Below are 18,649 nucleotides of genomic sequence, written 5' to 3'. Positions count from 1 at the left end.
ATATCGCATTAATGTTTTAGGTTTTGCAAAAATTTAAAATGACATGTCACCGAACTTCAAACGATAACATCAAGAATCATTATTCACACACACCATATATTATACAAAAAAGTTTTATTAAATAAATCATTTCTCTATCATCCAAACAACTTTATTTTTGGTGGTCCTTATGTGATAACGCAAAAGGATTCTTGGGGTATGTCGTTTGCTTGCTTTACGTACAATTTCTAAAAGCAAATTTAAAAGAGAAGTTATTTTCAAGAATTAATACATGCTTCACCATGGGTAAAGTTCATTAAAACTTCTTCCCCCCACTTGATAAATTTTCCTTCCAAGCACTATGCAGGGATCTAAATTTTAGGGTTCATTAGCTATTCCACTCTAAATGAAACATTGTCCTGTCATATGACAGTTCCCCAAACTTGCGACTCTAAAGAAAGTGCCATCAAATAAAGGAAAAAAACATTTGAATGCGCAGTAAGTTTAAGCAATGATAATAGGTATAAGCAATCTGACATAAATCACAAAACATATTTACATATAAGTTTGCTATTATGGAACTTGGTGTTTTCTTATCCAACTCGTACCAACATAAGTAACATCAGTATAATCAAGCATTGTGTACTAGGTTTTATCGATTTACACATATCGAACAAATGACGATGATTACCAGATTCAGAGATGATCTTCTTTCCACTGGGTTGAACAGAACTTTCCTTCAATATTCTTATTTACTTCAGCCTTGAACTTCACATCCTTACTTCCCCATTTCAACTTCAGAAGCAAATCAAATTTGGCTGAACCTTCAATGACCTACATTTGAACAAGGAACCAATATGTGATTGTAAGAACATTTTAAGATTGGAACTTGAAAGGAGAGTATAAAATGCCAACCTTGGCCTTAGCTAGAAGAATCTCTAAAAGTTCATATCGGAAAATCGAGTTGGACCTCATCTGGATGCTTTTAACAACATGATTTGCAGCATCCTGGACCTCAGGATCATTAGTTGGCACTACTTGCCATTCTGAACCATGGCCATCTGATTTTGCAGAATGGGCCCAGTTAACCATCAGTTACAGAATATCCTCTTAAAAAGGATTAAAAAAAGGACTTCAAATAAAGGCCGTGCTAGCATCAGGTCAAGGTTTAGACACATTACTAGCTTTTTGCGGTAAAAAGCAAGATTAGGCTATGATTTCAACAGTCATGTGATTCCTGGGGATAACTCAGGATTTGGAAAGAGCATGAGACATTCCTATTCTAAGGCACATGAATCAGCAGGCATTTTAATTATCTCTGTAGCCAACACATATATACAATGTCACATAGGCACGTGCTACACATGGAAACCAAGTGTTCAGTTACTTGGCACAACACTACTTAATTTCAACAAAATTAGTAATCTGCAGGCAACCAAAAGCAAGTGTTAAGATAAAGGACACCTTTATTACATTTCAATGTTACTTCCCTTCAAAATTTCTTTTGAATAAAATCACATATTTTAAAATAACCATGTAGTGAAGCATGATTTCTAGAAGTGGGTTATTGGGCATTTGTGACTTCTAAAAGACTTAAAAATAATGTTTGTGATTTTATAAGACTCCTTTTTTTTTTTTTTTTTTTTTTTTTTTTTTTTTTTTAAATATTTGTGATTTCCAGAAGACTTAAACAACCCTGCTGTGTATCAAAGTATCAAATTCAACTAATATACATAAATATTCATACAAAAAAAGAAAAAAAAAAAAACAGGGTAATGAACAGGTGTGAGGTGTTAGATTCATCTAAGCTCCTAACACTGGGATAGGGCTGAATGTGGTTTCTAAGAGTCAGAACATTGGGAAGATGAGAATGTTCATTCTTTTTCTCCTTTTCTTTCATATTTATACATATCTTTATAACTGTACACAGGGAGTTACATGATCATGGGCAGATGAAATGTTTTAATATTTACGCCAAATGGACATGCATTGATAACATGGGTGTGACCATGAAATGTTCAACTCAGCTCGGCTGCATTGCAACCCAGGGATGGTCATTTCTTCCATTCCGGTTCGTATACTGTGGAATATCTGAGTTGTGTACCACAGTTGAGTTATTTAAGTATCATCTGGTTCTATGCTTCAGAACCAAATATAGTTTGCACATAATATAGCATGCCAGAAATGGTGAAGATAAAGATCAAACTGAAAATAAACATCAAATCGCATATAAATTTATGATCCTGTTGCCATTTTTTTTCGGGGGAAAAAAAGCTAATTAAGCCACCAGCAACGAGAAAATATAGATAACTAGAGATATATCTCTCTCCTCCTAGTGCAGAAAGGTGAAGTTTCCAGAACAGCCATATTATTCACCATGCCACGCAGTCATGCTGGGTTAGACATGGGTTCATGCATTTTCAAGTTTACACGTAGCATAGAAACACATCAACAATTAGGTAACTATCCATGCAAGAGCAGTGTGGTACAAGAAGAAATAAATCAACTACAACAGCCCATAGTTCAGTAGATATTAATCAAAACCACCATTACAACTTTGTAATGCAAGTATACCTAGAATAGTCCATTACCTTGTTTAACACCAAGGTCTGAAGGGGCAAATGACTTGGTCTCTTGAGAATGCTTAAATTCTTGCAACTCCTTGAAATTCATCCATGGCTTCACCCAAACTTTTGCTTCATATATCTTCTTCTTACCAGCATCAATGGCTTCCAGGGTTAGATAGTATATCTTGCCAGCAACCACCTGTTCTTTGGCCTTCAACACCTTCGCAAACTCAAGAAGGGCATTCTGTATGAAAAATCCAACAGAAACAGAAGTGTAAAAAGACAATGCACCAAACTATTTAGAATGAAAGGATCAATACAAAAGAAAAGTTTAGGAGAGAGGAATATGTACATGAAATCAGAAATGAACTTTATCCTTGGATGGATTAGTTTATTATCATTTTCTCCTCTTTTATAATTAAACCAACCTTGAAATTACATGCCACTCATGAAAACAAAAAGAGCCCGCAGAAATTTGACACTAGCACCTTCCAATAATTAAAATTTAGAGATTTAAAGAATGGAAAATAGTTTCTGGAATTTGCAAGAATTTTGAAAAAGAAAAATAAAATAGGTGTTCTAGTATTTCTTTTATTTATTTATTTATTTTATCTAAGCTAGATGTTCTGGTATTTCATCGTTTTTATCAATTAAAATACAAACCCACTATTCTTTGATATTCAGTTGTTTATAAGCATGCAAGCTTTTCTAAGTTCTGGAACCAAATCTTCCTTTAGGCACCCAGTCTAATTTGCCAACAGTACATTGCTTCAATTAAAATACAAGCCCAAATAAATCAATTTTGCTGTATTATCTCCAAAAATTTTATTCTGACTTAAAACTCAGAAGACAAGTCAGAAATGTCCGCCATATCGAAGCAAGTTCATTTAAACGGTGTCCTGTAAAAAAAACCACCCAGAATCTTGAAACAGACTATCTAAGCGAACATGTTACAAAATTCCAAGTTTTATTTTCTTTTCCCACATGTTCCCGGCAAACAAACGGAAAGGATTAGTATCCTAGACAGGGAGTAAAATCTCAAACCTAAATTTCTAATAGGCAACATAAATATCTGTTCCATCGCTGAAACATCGTAAAAGGGAAGAAAACAGGGAATCTAGTAACATGTTCCGAATTCTGTTTTTAGGCCCCTAAATTCCCTCAGCCGAAGTAAGAGAAACAGAAGAGCATCTCATACTAGAAAACCTAAACCGGGTTGATGGGAAGAATAAATAATAAATTATTAAACAGTACTCAAAATCTCATATCTGAACACACACACACACACACAATACCCTAAACCTAACACCACATGTAAGCGATTAACAAAAAACAAAAAATAAAAAATAAAAAATATTTCTGTTTCCTTCTTGAATTTTCTCGACAACCAAACAGACCACAGACCAATATAGATTAAAAAAATAAATAAAGCAAAGAAAAACCTGATTCTTGTTATGCTCTTGCACCGCGAATCGAGCGATGCTCTCTATCTCAGCGCTGTTTTGGATTCCTCCACAATCCCGAACACCACCGAGAAGGTTCATCGTCTTCGGCATCCTTATGAAACTGTCCTCTCTGCAAAAACCTATCTGAGAGACCAGCACAAAACTCAGCGACAAGAGAACCAACCTATTGAGCTCCATAAATATCCTTTCGCTTTTCTCCCCTAAAGACAACGCACTTCTTCTCCGGTCTCTGGCGTTGCCTTGCTTCGTTTATAAGCAATACCAAAGGCTTCGCTGTCAAGATCTGAAACGGGTCGGATTTGACCCGATATTCTGGAGTGGACCGCTTTCCATTCTTCCTTCTTGCTAGCATCCAAGCCCAGGCCCAAACCCAATTCAAAGTCCAACCAAAACGACACAAACAAGACCGGATCGTTTTGCATGTCTGTGGAGTTTAATTATCAAGGGGGCTTTGGTTTGAATCTTCATCGCAATAAAAGGAAATGAAAACCAACATTGGTTTTAGTATTGGATCACTTCACTCCTAATAAGATAAGTTTAGAATAAAAATAAATAAATAAATTAAATATAAGTTTTTTGTTTTAAAAAAAACCCGAGGTTGAGTTAAGGTTTGGATATCACCCCATTTATAATAATTAAATAAAAAGTTAATATTTTCAAAAAAAATTAAAAATATAAAATCTAAATTTATTTTTATAAAAGTAAATTATAAAAATTTACAATATTTATTTAAATATAATATAACTCAAATCCTAAAAAGAAATAAATAAATAAATAAAGGAGAAGATGATGGGAAATTCTCGTACCCATTTGAATTTCTATAGACTGAATGGGATAAATAGTAGATTAAAAAAATCGGGTAGGTCGGGATGGGATGACCCGCCCGAAGCAGTCGTTGCCTTACGCAATCCGATTTGAAGAAGCTTCCAAGAAACATCTCGTTCCACTGTTGTGAGGCTCATTTCCTTGAGAATGAGACTGGGCTTACATTTCTAAAACGGAGGATGACATGGAAAAATGGGCCCTCCCGCTAATCATTCAGGCCCATCCTATCATGGAGCTATATCATCATCCTCTTCCTACAAGCGGATGGTTCATCAGTCATTTTCTCAGTTACTATTTTCATTGATTCAGAGAGAGAGAAAGAGATGGGCGTGGAAATTGTTCAGCCAAACACTTGCTTCAGAGGCTGTTGCAGCAGCGAATCAATTCCCCTTTGTCTTCCTTCTTCTTTCTACTCTCTCCTTTCCCCAATCGCCCGAGGTAATATCAATTTTTTTAGTAATTTATCTACACATTTCTCTTCAGAATTTTATAATTTCTTTGTTTGGTGTGATGAGTGTGCAGGGGCGGAGAGCGTTGTTTATGAAGCTTGTTTGGATGGGAAGAAAGTTGCTGTCAAGAAACCCATCTTGTCTACTTCTCAAGACATTGATAAATTCCACAAGGAGTTGCAACTCTTATGGTCTACATTTTTATCCTTCTGTCTTTTCTTTTTTGTGAATATATGTTCAAAATCTTAATGGGTTTGTTTGGAATTTTAAATATGACAATATTGATAATGCAGCAAGCTAGATCATCCGGGGATAGCGAAACTAGTTGCGGCACACGCAAAGCCTCCAAATTACATGTTCTTCTTTGAATTCTATGAATCTGGCAATCTTGCTGACAAACTACATGTGGAAGAATGGAGCCCGGGTATCGATCAGGCTTTCATGATCACCGTCCAGTTAGGTAAATAATTTTTTTTTTTTTCTCTCTTGACGGCTTTTTAAGTGTTGTTCTGCTTGGTGTTGGTACTTTTATCAATAGAGTATCTTGTTAGTCATGTTCTGTTTTCTATCTGGATGAAAAGAAAGTTAGAGATGTGCTTATTACCATTTTGATAAAATTATGTGAATTTCTGGACATGTTCTTTCTTTTTTATATAGCCTAGGAAATTGGTGGATTTTGAAAATAATTGGTGAATAATTTTCAAAATTATGAAATTGTTGAACATAATAAACAATGATGAATTATGCTGCTTCATTTCCTAGAAGGGTTGCTTTTCCCTCTTTCAGATTCATGCCCTACTTTTTTTCATAATGATTCTGAATTCTTTTATCAATTATCTGTAACTGCAACATGCCTAATTTGTGAATTGTTTTCCTAATTAATTCAGATGAACTTCAGAATTCCCTTACTTGGCAACCCTAATTTTTTCTTATAAAGAATGATTCTCTTTTCAGGGAAGCATTAAATATGTTTTTGTATATATATATATATATGTATGTATGTATGTATACACACACATATGATGTTTGCAAAATATTATTTGGTAATATTTTAGCTTCAAAGATTTGCATATCATGGTTTTAAGTATTGATACTAACCATGGTATTTGTGGACCCAACACAACTTAGTACCCTGCAGTACAATCCCATAATGGCTGATAGGCTGTGATACACAAAAATATTGTAAAAAAAATCAAGAAAAAGGAAAAAATAGAAAGAAGGGAAACATAAATTGGAACTCTTGAGACAAGCAAAACACAGTTTCAGAGCATATAATGTGAATGAAAATTTCACTACATGAGCTAACACAGTGATGTGATAGCATATTATCAGTTTTGGATTTTCAATTTTTGGAAGCTATCCTTAGGTGTCTGTAGATATTAGATACTTAAAAAACAAAAACAAAAACAAAAACAAAATAAAAATAAACACCATTTTTTCATTTAATTGTTTCATCATTTATTCTTTCGACTAACTTTTGTTACATGTGAGGTTAGGAATACATTCTTTTCAGCTAGGGTTTTTTATGAAAGAAATGTGTTAGTTATGCGTCAAAAATCACTGTTATGATGCGTATAAGTTTCTTTTGATACTTGAGAAACCTGTCTTTCATAAACAGCTAACTTGTCATGTAAAAGCTTTTAAATCTGAATAGGTCCATGCCAACTCTAGTATGTAAATGGAAATATAGTTATCAGCTGATACTTCAAAACATGACATAATAGAGAGACCCCAAAGCTTCTGTTGTGGTAACTTAATGAACTAGTCTTGCTTTTCGTATTCAAAGCTATCATTTAAAACCAATTTGCCTTTATGAATCTTGCCTCCTTTTTTTCTTTTATATATATATATATATGGTCTCAATTGGATTTCATAACCAATATTGAAAAGTTACTAGATAAAAGAATCTATATGTTCCAAATGAAAAGAAAATTCAGGGTGACTAAAAATCAATTATATCATATACATTGTATTGTGGATTGAGATGTTCTATTTTCGTAAGTTGGAATTAAGTTGTCTAGATTGTTTTGGTATAATCTTAAACCTGTCTTGGTCATTGCATGAGTAATTAGGAATGCATTGTATCCATTCATGCTACTTCTTTTGGGTGACTGGCTAACCTTTTCTTTGTTTTATCTCTTCTCACTGATAAAGGTTTACTAGAGTTTCTGTTGGATGATAATACTTCAAATTTTATTTTCTCCTTCTTCCTTTTTACAGCAAGAGCTCTGCAATATCTACATAACCTTGGGATTATACATAGGGATGTGAAACCAGCAAATGTTCTTGTAATGTCCATCACATGTTCCTAAAACCTTCTTTAGTCAGTATATTTTTAGCCTTATGCTGGCGTTGATTTGTTTTTTTTTTTTTTTTTGCAAGTTAATAGTTCTAAGTAGGTAAACTTTTGTGATCTTTTTGGTTAGCTTGTTCAACTAACATAATGTTTCTGATGCAGCTTGACAAAAAATTTTACCCACACCTGGCAGATTTTGGTCTGGCAGAATACAAGGCAGATCTGAAACAAGTTTCAACTGAAAATTGGCGATCATCTGGAAAGCCAACTGGTGGCTTCCATAAGAAGAACATGGTTGGGACACTAATTTATATGGCACCTGAAATATTGAGGAAGGAGATACATACTGAAAAATCAGATGTATACAGTTTTGGAGTATCAATTAAGTAAGAATCTTGAGCAAGTTGAGGATTTGTGCTATATAACTTCAATGATTTCCGATATCTTGACTCAAGGGAAAATTAAAATTCAGTTACTTGCTAGTATCTTGTGCTGTTATTGCTTCGGAAAAATCACATTCTACTGCTCTCAGTTTTTATATCCAAAAGGCTCTCAAATTATTAAAAACTATCAGATACATATAAATTTGATGTTTATCTGATGATACAAACATGTTCACATGGTTTATGTAATGATAATTTCTTTATAATAGATCTTTAAAAACAAACGTCAAATTTTATTTGTATATGTTGATATGTTAAATATGAGTATCAAATATAGAATGTTTACTTTGTAATTTTCTAAAATTTCAATTTATGTTTTGAATCTTCCAACTTTAAGAAGAAAATGAAATGGGGATCCAGGTATCCATATAACTACTTAGTTCAATGGAGAAGGCCTAAAGCATAGCATTGAAAGGTGATAGTTTTTCTCTTTAATGCCAGTTCAAATGTGCTTGTTGACAGACGGATTGAAAACTCAATAGAAAGGAAAATATAATCCAGATTTGGATGAAGCGACTATTATTATCATGCGAAGACTTGGCCTTAGATCTAATAAAGTTTCTGGGTCTTATGGGCTGTTTCCTTCAACTTCCTTAAATGTGAACAAAATGTTTCCTTTTCAGGCCTTTGAAGTTTTTAGCTGAAACAATAATTCAAAACCCTGCTTCTCAGACTGCAAAGGCATACATTTTCAAGATTATTTACAGATTAGTTCACATGGTGGTTTTTCTCTTCTAAAAGTGGAACCACACGTGCATTTATGCTCCTTCAGACTTTGGTTAGGTCTTGTATGCTTATTACAATAGGATAATAAAAACAATTTCCATATCATTTTATTGCCTAATTGAGGGTTGGAACTAAAATATTGAATTTTTTATTAGATTGAGCTAGATGTAACAATAAATAGGAACTTCTTTTATGAAAATATGAATGATCCATAAAAACATTACAATGTCTTTAATAGAGGCTTTGGCGGTGCACTTGTGGCAAAGTAAAGGGAAACAAATACCTCCCCATTGATTTTTCTCTAATTAATGCATTATTAGATTCTCTGAGACAACGGTACATACTTTAAAGATAAAAACAATAGTTTGTCATGTTTATTGATCACTTTTTGGATTATTGTAATCTAGAACTATTTGCAGTTGAGGTATATATCTGTCTTCCCCTCTATAAATGTAAATCTCTGTATTGTAATCTAGAACTATTTGCAGTTAAAGTATATATCTGTCTTCCCCTCTATAAATGTAAATCTCTGTATTGTAATCTAGAACTATTTGCAGTTAAAGTATATATCTGTCTTCCCCTCTATAAATGTAAATCTCTGGCTCCAACATATTGCAGTGAGCTACTTACTGGTGTTGTGCCATATACTGATCTTCGAGCAGAAGCTCAGGTAAGCATTCTTTATTTGCATGCTGTTTGTTACTTGTTTTGATTAAAATGCACCTATGTAAAGGAGTTAAAAAAATAAAAAAGTGGAGCTTTTTCATAATGATTTTGATGGTAACTAAGGGTTTATATAGAATCCATGTACCTAAAAGATCAGAACGTCAATCAATTTTGTATGTCTTAATGAAGGGAACTGAACTTTTCATGAAATCCTTGTTTGTATCATCGCCCTTATCAAGAATATTATGATGAGATACACAGTGACTTGGTGCATTTAGCTCCTACTATTACATTTCTTTAAATGTTTCTCTCTCTTTCTCATGCTCATTCATTCATTGGAATTGAAATTAAAGTCCTTATAATTTTGATCCCTGATGGAGGATGCATCACCTTAATGCTCTATGTGTATTGTTCAAAGCAGTTTCTTCATTGACATTTTATTGGTGGTGATTAATCAGATAGTAATATGATTGAGGATGAAGATGCAGGACATGAAAATAATGAAACTATCTGCAGTCACTTCAACTGAAACTAATTCCCCTGACGCACTAAAACTCAGTAAAAACTGTAATAAACTACCGCACTAATGACTCAAATAGCTCATTAACACTTCTTTTCTACCAGAAGGCTCCAGATTGTGGTTGTTTTCAGAGTCTTAGTTTTGGTTTCCAAAGAGGGGATTTCTTCCCTAACTAATTAAGAGCTATGCCATTAGATGAGCCCCTCCAATGGCATAAAAAGTGGGCATCCCCATGGTATGGTTTTCCTATTTGGACCAAATGGGGCATCAGTGGACTGCTAAGCTTAAACTTCGGAACACTTTAGGAAATGTTCTTCTTCTTCCTCTAAGTGAGTTATAAAGTCTTGGAGATGATTGAACTCATCTACAAGGTAGAAGTAGTGGCTAAATCATGTTAGTATTGACATTAAAAAAAAAAAAAAACTTACTAATAGCATTGGAGAGCTTCAAAGGTGACAAGTCAATCCATGATTTAAAGAGGATTTGTATAGGAAAGTGGAGAAGGCTGAAAAGCCTTTTGCTGCATGTGCAATTGAGTGTCTGCTGTTGGACAAGCAGAAGAAACGGATGAGAAGCATTGAGTAAGATTTGATCAACCCACTCTAATACTATGAAGAAACACAAAAAATAAAGTTTTATTGATTATGATCTTATGCTTTTTGTAATTATGAGAAGGGATTGTGTAGAAATCCTAAGATAGACAAATCTTCTACTCCCAAGTTGATGAAAATATTAAATATCTGATAAATCCTAATCTAATATCTTCTCTTTGTAATATTTTATACCTGTAGTAATTTGGTGTATCTCAATCACAGTATTTTCATGCTTTAAATTTTACTTTTCTATATATAGATCATGTCACAGAGCATTGTAATAATGTGAGTGGGATGCACCAAATCAGAAGCGATTACTTCATCACTATAGTTTAGATTGGGAAAAGCATATCAATTAGAGATTCGGTAAGGTTAGAACTTCAGTTCATATTTAATTGCTTTAGTTTTATTATGGTCTTGTGGCTTCTACGAAACCCTCCCTAGAGTGATCGCAAACCTCTAAACCATTGTAAAATAAATCTTTAAACTCCATTTCTCTTGGTGATAATAGAACATTTTGGGCATTGCCTTGAATTTCTTCAACAACTTCAATTCTTTGGTAGAAACTTGCTACCTGTCCATCCTAAGTATTTGTTGTCCACTCTTTCTCCTGTTTCTACAATGTGCTTATATCTTCATTGTGTGGTTTACTTTTTTACGGAAAAGAGAGAATGGAAATAATTTTTTTTCATATAGCTAAAATTCATAAACAAACTTGTGAGGGGCTGAGGAAGCTCAGTGGTCATAAACCTTTATAGAAAGAGGTGTACAGTGCAAGAGAACAAGATACTGGCAATTTTGGGCCTCATATCTCAATCACAGGGCTCAAAATTATGCTTTAAGGCTATCTTGTCCCCTGTTTTGCAGCCTAAATTGGTTTTATGCTCTCAATTTATTTTGGATCATTCAACTATGTGAGGTCTCCACTCCAAGCACAGGTTCTACATAGGCCTCCAGCATTTAGGGATGGGTTGATATTGATTAGGCAAGTATAGTACAGGACCCACAGCTACTTGTTTAGGCAGCTTAGTGAGACAATTATGAAAAAGTGCTGGTGTTTTGTGGGAATTGAATATTTGATATGAGAAGCAGAAGCAGCTATAAGCTCCATTCATTTCCTCATTTCTTGCATGACACAGAGGTGTGAGAAAATCCTGCAGGGGTCTTCTGGAACAATTGGATGGCAGCCCCCCATCCTAATAATCTCCTTTCTCAAAGCCAGTCCCTTATATGTCATCAATTCTTGTTCATGGATCCTCAATGCATTGCCTGTGGCTGATTTGGAGGATGAAGAAGAATAGAAAAGAGAGATGCATGAGGAATTCAAATGAAACCCCAAGCTTATTGTTTCATGAAGGCCCCAGGTTGCCCTGGGCATATTAAGGTCTTCTCTCATTTGATGCTCTCCTTTGTTCTGAGTCCCTTCATCAATTGATACCCACCAGAAAAACTGAGATTCAAAAGCAACTCCGAACAATAAGGAATACAACAATAAAATGAGACATCACTTGTCAAGATCAAACTTCTAACTTTCAGATTTTATTTTTCAAAGTTGAATGTACTTTTGGAAGGTTGTTTTTTCCCCCTTTTTTTTTGGTTGGGTGGGAATGGGGGAGAGGGGTTTATGGGTGTTTTGGTTGTTTGAGTTTTGGTCTAGAAAAGATCATGTTATGGAGCATTGTGATAATGTACACCAAATAAAATTAATTGATCTTTGTATTATGTTGTAGGATTTTCATCAGTATTTAAATTTGATTTGATTTTATCTTATTAGGATCTTATGATTTTTAGAAATCATTCTTTGGATGTTGTAAGCATTCAATCCTTTATAATAAAGCTTCATACATTTTTCTTTGATAGACAAACAAAAATTCAATAAAAAGTGACTAAAAAAGGGATGCATCCTATGTACATAGCAGGGGGCACAGGATGCCCCATATTAGGGTGAAAAAAGAAAAAATCGACTACACAGAAAACAATAACACAAAACCACCTAGTCCTGATTAAGGAATTTTTTCATTTGTTTATTGACAATGGTTTGGCACAATGCAGAGCAGCTGAGATGACTGGGCAATAGAATATTTGTGCTCGCAACTCCATATAGTTGGAATGAGTTGTATGCATAGTTTGTCTTTTGAGTCCAAAATCAGAATATTTGAAATGTGAGATTTTAGAAATTTTAGAACTTTTTTTCTTTTCCTTGTTGCAACCAAACTGGAAGCTAACAAGTTTCCTTTTGGATGGATCAGGAAGAAGCATTCAATTTATTTCACTAAATATTACCACCTTGAAATGTCATCTAAAGTTCTCAATCATCCATCTTTCACCTCAAATCATCTCTTATCTTTATGCTATCGTTCAATGCGAAACAAGATTTTTCCATAAAACTTTATTGAAACTTGCATCACATGCTATACTCTTTCTTGGAATCATCCGTCAAGCACAAACACTCATTCAATATCATCATCAATATTTCTTCTAGACATTTGGTGGGGCTCCTTCATGCTTATGTTACTGAAAAAGTTCAGTTGTAGTTTTGTTTGTGATGGGCATCCAAAGATATCATCTTCTTAAGCATTACCAAATAACCTTATATGGTTTGACTCCCCAGCTTTGTACTTGCTTGGAGGTACTTTATTAGTTCATAACATGTACTGCTGGCAGGCCCACACTGTGCTCGAAATGAACTACACTGAACAGCAACTTACAGCAGCTGTGGCATCTGAAGGATTGCGACCAGTTCTTGCTGGCTTGGAGTCAGCTGCACCAGCAAGGTTACTATCATTGATACAGAGGTGTTGGGATGCAAATCCCCAAAATAGGCCTTCTTTTGATGAGATAGTAATGGAACTTGATCCAATATTGGAGCACAGGAAGACAGTAAAAGAGAAGGAAAATATCCTTGGAGAACCTTCTATTTTTCCTGCTGACCAGCACATAAATGATGCCACTAATCTTCGAACATACCAGGAAAGCATTAACTGGGTTGCTCAGGGGGAAAATTTTTCCAAGATAGCTTCTTCTGTAGCTGATTCTAGTGTTGAAATGTGGTTTGATTCTTCAAATGATCCTTTAACATACCGTCCAATACTATCTTGGGGATCCTTTGCTACGTGCGGGAGGAGGGAGACCATGGAGGATACTCACTTTCTTATGCCCAATATGTTCAATGAGGAAGATATCCATGTTTTTGGTATCTTTGATGGTCATCGAGGTGAACCTAAACACAACTTACTGTCAATCCCAAGGGTCTATTTGGTACTAAATTTGAGGAAGAATGCATTCTGATGAGCTTTAGAGCTGCAAATACTTTAGTAATCATTAAACCAATTTATTATCTAATTGGCTCAGGCATAACTGTTGAAATTATTCCTAAAAGAAACAGGCATAGCTTCCCTTTTGGGATATTTTAAAGAGAACTGCAGAGACTGCAAGCAAAGCAGAAATTATTTTGCAAGTATTATATTTCATTTTTCTCCATGACTATTTCTCTTAGAAGAAGACAACCTTTGAAAATAGGGATTTAGTTTGTGCTGAACTTTTTATTTTCAACTCTAGAAATTTCGGATTAGAATATTGTGTTTTAGATAAAATTATCGTCATATTTCTTTTCCCAAAGGAATATGGTGTACTCCAATTGGTTATTGAAGGAAGTGCAAAAGCAAAGTATTGGTGATTCGTGAAATTAAATCATGAGAAATGATTGTATTGGCAATTAGGAACCATTTGAGGAGAAATAAACTGAATCCTTGAAAACATCAAGCTCGTCAAGGAAAGTTCACAAGTGCCTGTTTGTAGGTAGAAAGAGAAATTTTTAGTTGTCCATTTTCTTTAAAATAAAGAAACTATTTCCCTTCAAAATGGCATCTTAAGGATGTATAGCAGCATCAGAAGTCATTCTCCTTTAGATTGGTTCCAAATGCACCCTAATATTTGGGCATTTGGTTACATTATAACATGTTACATGTGACAAGAAAATCTGCAGGTGCAGCAGCGGCTGAGTTTTCAGCTCGGGCTCTTCCTGGATATTTGAAAACTCTGGGTTCCAGAAGCAGGTTTCTCCTTTTCTCATCTTCTTGTCAATCATTCCACTTCTTATGTATGTCTTCATTTTTATTTTTTTTTCTAACTTTTTTTTTTTTTTTTTTGCATTTTTCAATGCAGTCCTGCTGATGCATTATTGGAAGCATTTGTCAAAACAGATGTTGCATTTAGGAATGAACTGGATTCCTGTCGTAAATCTAAGGGAGTTATTCAGAAAGACTGGCATCCTGGCTGCACCGCAGTTGCTGCCCTAATAGTTAGAAACAAGCTTTTTGTTGCTAATGCTGGTGATTGCAGGACAATCTTATGTCGAGCTGGCTGTGCTTTTGCTTTAAGTAAGGTGAGCTTAGACTGATTTAATCAGTTAAATGCATATTTGAATGGTACCTGAGATCACAAGGACCTTACAATTTGACTTCAAATTCCGTCTGGCTTTCTTAGTTAACTATAAGGTGGTGTATTATTCTTCCAATAATTGACTATGGATTAGGACCATGTCGCAAGCTGTCTTGAGGAGCGAGAACGTGTTACCAATGCAGGGGGACAAGTCAAATGGCAAGTTGATACATGGAGGGTTGGTCCTGCTGCTCTTCAGGTTTTCTTCTTCACTTTTTTCATTTTCTTTATGCAACCTCATAAAATTATAGAGTGTATGCTCTTATCTGCAACAAATGCCTGTGGTTAGCATGTAATAATAACCATCCACTTGTTGGTCTGATGGTATGTGGTTAAGCTTTGTTTTGGAAATGTTAAAAAGTTGAAGCTTCATATGGCATTCAATGCCATTGGTTGGATTGGCTGCCAGCCATAGCAAGGAGGAGCAACTAGGGGTACTTGGCACTGCTAAAAAAAGGAAGAGAGAGAAAAAGAGAAAGAAAGAATGTAGATGATATAATGTTATTCTTCTAAGAAATTTCTTCTTGGGATTTCATATGTTAGCATCTGTTAACCACAGTTAATTGAAGGTCTAGTAGGAGTCTTGGTTTCAAAATTATAATGTAGAATTTCCATGAATGAATTACCAAACATGATTGCTTTCCTTGAAGAAAAAGGAGGAGTCCTCTATCATTGTAACTCCCACTTCTGCCTCAGGGTCAGGTCATGTCTTTTTGCTTAGGGAAAAGTACAAAGGTGAAGCATGAGCCAATACAAGCTACTGTCTACATGAATAATTGAAAAGGAATTTAGCCAATTATATAAAGAAACCACAAGCTAGCAAAATGTCAAAGCTATCATCTATGGATTCCAAACTCATAATTCCTTGAATATCCAGTATGTATGTCGTGGTTCATCTTCCTAGAAGCATGTTCACTCCAAACATCAAGAAGCTTGACAAAAAGATGCCCCTGAATTAGAAACCTGCAAGAAAATATGTGGCACTTTTACACAAAAAATAATATGGGGCTTGTATGAAAAAAAGTACTAAGAAAATAATGCACAAAACCGTTGAAGATCTTCCTACCTATTTTAGGGGATGATTAAAAGAGCTCTTTTAATGCATACAATACAAACTTGTAATAAAAGATGTGCACATAACTGAAGCTGATAATTTATTGTAATTTTTCCTGCCCATTTGATGTATCCTTGTGGTTTCTGGTTAGTTTGTGTCATTTTGTTTTAGACGGATGTACTTCTTCATTGGTTTAGACACTGGAGGCATGACCTTTTCAGGACCCATATTTTGACATATGTGAAAAGATTATTTGAAATATATGATGAATTGGAAATTCTTTTTAAAATGTTGTATTGGTTGGTTTCTTTTTATCAGGTTACACGTTCCATAGGTGATGATGATCTGAAGCCTGCTGTAACTGCAGAACCTGAGATAACTGAAACTATTCTGTCGGTGGAGGATGAATTCCTGGTAAACCATTATTTTGATAAGTGATGGTAACTTGTGTTTTATTGTTAATCGTGGAATCTGACTCACAAAATCAAATTATGGAAAACTGAGTGCAAGATGATCATTAAAAATGGCAAAAGTTTTAATAAGATGTCTATTATGCATAAGATATATTATATATACCTCTCTTTGCCTATCAAAAGAAAAAAACTTCTTATGCATAAAATTTTAAGGAAAATTTGCCAATATGCATGTAACTGGACTATGCATCACTTCAGTCAGTTTAGACTTGTATTTCCAAAGACTCTCAAACAAAATAATGATTGAAAATTTTTTATTTTCTTTAGGCACCTGAATAACTTAGGATGAAATATGTGTCTGTATATCCAGCTAACTCCATCCTGAAGCCTTTCCAGTTGTCAGACCAAGGGAGTTCTTCAAATGCTTTGAGTGGTTCTCACAGTAGAAATTTGGAACCTACAATTTTAAGTCCAACTAAAACAAGATACATGGCCCAAAGAAAAGATAATTAAGATTTGACTTTCTTGCTTGACTATTCTCTGTACTGATTCTAAATCATCATATCATAATGGCCTCAACAAAGTGGCATTTTGGTACAGTTTTCTGAAAGGCCATGGCATGATCCATGCATTCTATTGTAATCTTCAGAGTATCTAAAAGAGGAATCTTTTTTCCTTAATTTTAAAGCAATACCTGGTGGTAGGTCCCCTTTGAAGACATTCATTTATTCTGTATTTAAGACCATTATTTTCAGGATATACATAAATTCACTGTAGTCATGTAAGCATTTGCCCTCAAGTTTTTCCAAACAGAAAGAAATGGTCAATTTCCCATGTACATCCATGTTTTGATATCGCACAATCTTCTGCCAGCAGCATATGTCGTTACAGATTCTTGTCATGTTTCATAACTCAAAGAAATTACTAACATGGGAACATCCAATTTGGCAAAGTTTCATAATATCATAGGAGAATGATGTTAACAAAAAATGTACAGGAGAATAGAATATTGAAAGAAAGTTATAAAAATAAATTTCCAGATGCATCTTCTTTGCAATTCATCTACATCTTCATGCATTTTTTTTTTTTTTTTTTACATATTCATGGTCATACTTGCTGAAAATTTGAAAATAGAAAGTTCAATGGGAAAAGGGAGGAACTTGCATGGGAAACTTATGATAATGTCCGAATCTTGTTCTGAGTGAATAAAGCACTATTCCATGGGCAGTTGGATTTCCTACCTTCTTTTAAGGACAGATGATTGTGAGAACATCACATTTCCCTTGGAAAAACAGAGAGTAATTATACTGTTGTTTTTCAGGTAATGGCAAGCGATGGGCTCTGGGATGTTGTGAGCAATGCAGAGGTTGTGAGCATAATCAGGGACACTGTTAAAGAGCCTGGAATGTGCTCCAAGAGACTGGCAACCGAAGCAGCTGAACGTGGTAGCAAAGATAACATCACTGTCATCGTCATCTTCCTGCGCCCAGTTTCTACGGCAGAAAGAATTTACTAGGTTGATATCAATTACTTCTGGATTGAAGTTGTCAGGCTCAGAGTAGATGGAATGAAACTGGTACGCAGTCTATTACAGATTTGTGTGATTTATTTTCATACTGGGAATTCAGCATTTCTTAAGCATGTATCCATTCACTGCATAGGAGGTTAAGGTTGGTGTAGATTGTTAGATGGATGTCAGAATCTGCCTTACCATCACCAAACTCAAGCCACACCAACATGGTTTATTATTCTACTATCTATGTCAAATCCATTTATGACCTTTAATGTAATAGTTTTCAAATTTTCAATAAAATCAGTCCTATATTTGTTGTTAAATAATCTAGTAATTAACTTTAGAGAATTCAACTAGAGTTCCATGGTAAATAATTATTAATATAATTAATTATTAAAATAGACATGGATGGATAAATCGACACATGCATGATATTGTGTCTATGTGTGTACAAACATAAATGTAGAACTCATTCTGCTTCTGGTAGTTCTCTCTTTTCCAATTGCCTTTTCCCTCCCTCCTTGCTTGTTTTGAAGCCTTCTAGTTTCCCAGGGTTTTCAATAGAAGATTATTATTGAAGTATAATTTATTTTTTTCTTATAAGAGTTAGAAATCATTTAAATATGATTATTATTTTAATTTTTTAAAAGTTAAGGAAATATTTTTTATTAGTACATTTCTTTTTACATTTTAGGAAAA

The 18,649-nt window shown here is 34.4% G+C and overlaps 2 protein-coding genes across 3 annotated transcripts; one reads left to right on the top strand and one right to left on the bottom strand.

Moving 5' to 3' along the window:
* Positions 1-482: 482 nt before the first annotated feature.
* On the bottom strand, positions 483-4,455 carry LOC100258481 (cysteine proteinase inhibitor 12). Its single transcript, XM_002283364.4, has 4 exons — positions 3,989-4,455; positions 2,571-2,790; positions 895-1,040; positions 483-813 (listed from the first exon to the last, which is right to left on the bottom strand). The coding sequence occupies exons 1-4, from the start codon at positions 4,187-4,189 to the stop codon at positions 676-678; spliced, it is 705 nt and encodes a 234-aa protein (XP_002283400.1). The 5' UTR covers positions 4,190-4,455; the 3' UTR covers positions 483-675.
* Positions 4,456-4,865: 410 nt separating this feature from the next.
* Positions 4,866-18,273, top strand: LOC100253351 (protein kinase and PP2C-like domain-containing protein). Of its 2 annotated transcripts, XM_002283400.4 has the most exons (12): positions 4,866-5,275; positions 5,360-5,477; positions 5,580-5,746; positions 7,507-7,574; positions 7,745-7,968; positions 9,370-9,421; positions 13,195-13,744; positions 14,516-14,585; positions 14,695-14,914; positions 15,065-15,169; positions 16,343-16,438; positions 17,759-18,273. In XM_002283400.4, the coding sequence occupies exons 1-12, from the start codon at positions 5,161-5,163 to the stop codon at positions 17,951-17,953; spliced, it is 1,980 nt and encodes a 659-aa protein (XP_002283436.1). In that variant the 5' UTR covers positions 4,866-5,160; the 3' UTR covers positions 17,954-18,273. The 2 variants fall into 2 exon arrangements, 1 of the variants encoding a protein (XP_002283436.1); XR_786421.3 differs by lacking the exon at positions 17,759-18,273 and having other exon boundaries at positions 5,017-5,275; positions 15,016-15,169.
* Positions 18,274-18,649: the final 376 nt, after the last annotated feature.

The sequence above is a fragment of the Vitis vinifera genome, chromosome 8 (genome assembly GCF_030704535.1).
Source record: "Vitis vinifera cultivar Pinot Noir 40024 chromosome 8, ASM3070453v1".
Classification (NCBI taxonomy): Eukaryota; Viridiplantae; Streptophyta; class Magnoliopsida; order Vitales; family Vitaceae; genus Vitis; species Vitis vinifera.
Note: the sequence above shows the minus strand (reverse complement) of the source record. Positions and strands in the feature narration are given on the sequence as shown.

Bases quoted from the DNA above. Each gene is read 5' to 3' on its own strand.
- LOC100258481 (XM_002283364.4), bottom strand. From the start codon at position 4,189: ATGGAGCTCAATAGGTTGGTTCTCTTGTCGCTGAGTTTTGTGCTGGTC. The intron at 1,041-2,570 runs GTAATGGACTAT...CTGCAAAATCAG, and splicing joins AGACCTTGGTGTTAAACAAG to ATGGCCATGGTTCAGAATGG. The intron at 814-894 runs GTTGGCATTTTA...GTTCAAATGTAG, and splicing joins TTCTTCTAGCTAAGGCCAAG to GTCATTGAAGGTTCAGCCAA.
- LOC100253351 (XM_002283400.4), top strand. From the start codon at position 5,161: ATGGGCGTGGAAATTGTTCAGCCAAACACTTGCTTCAGAGGCTGTTGC. The intron at 5,276-5,359 runs GTAATATCAATT...ATGAGTGTGCAG, and splicing joins CCTTTCCCCAATCGCCCGAG to GGGCGGAGAGCGTTGTTTAT. The intron at 16,439-17,758 runs GTAAACCATTAT...GTTGTTTTTCAG, and splicing joins CGGTGGAGGATGAATTCCTG to GTAATGGCAAGCGATGGGCT.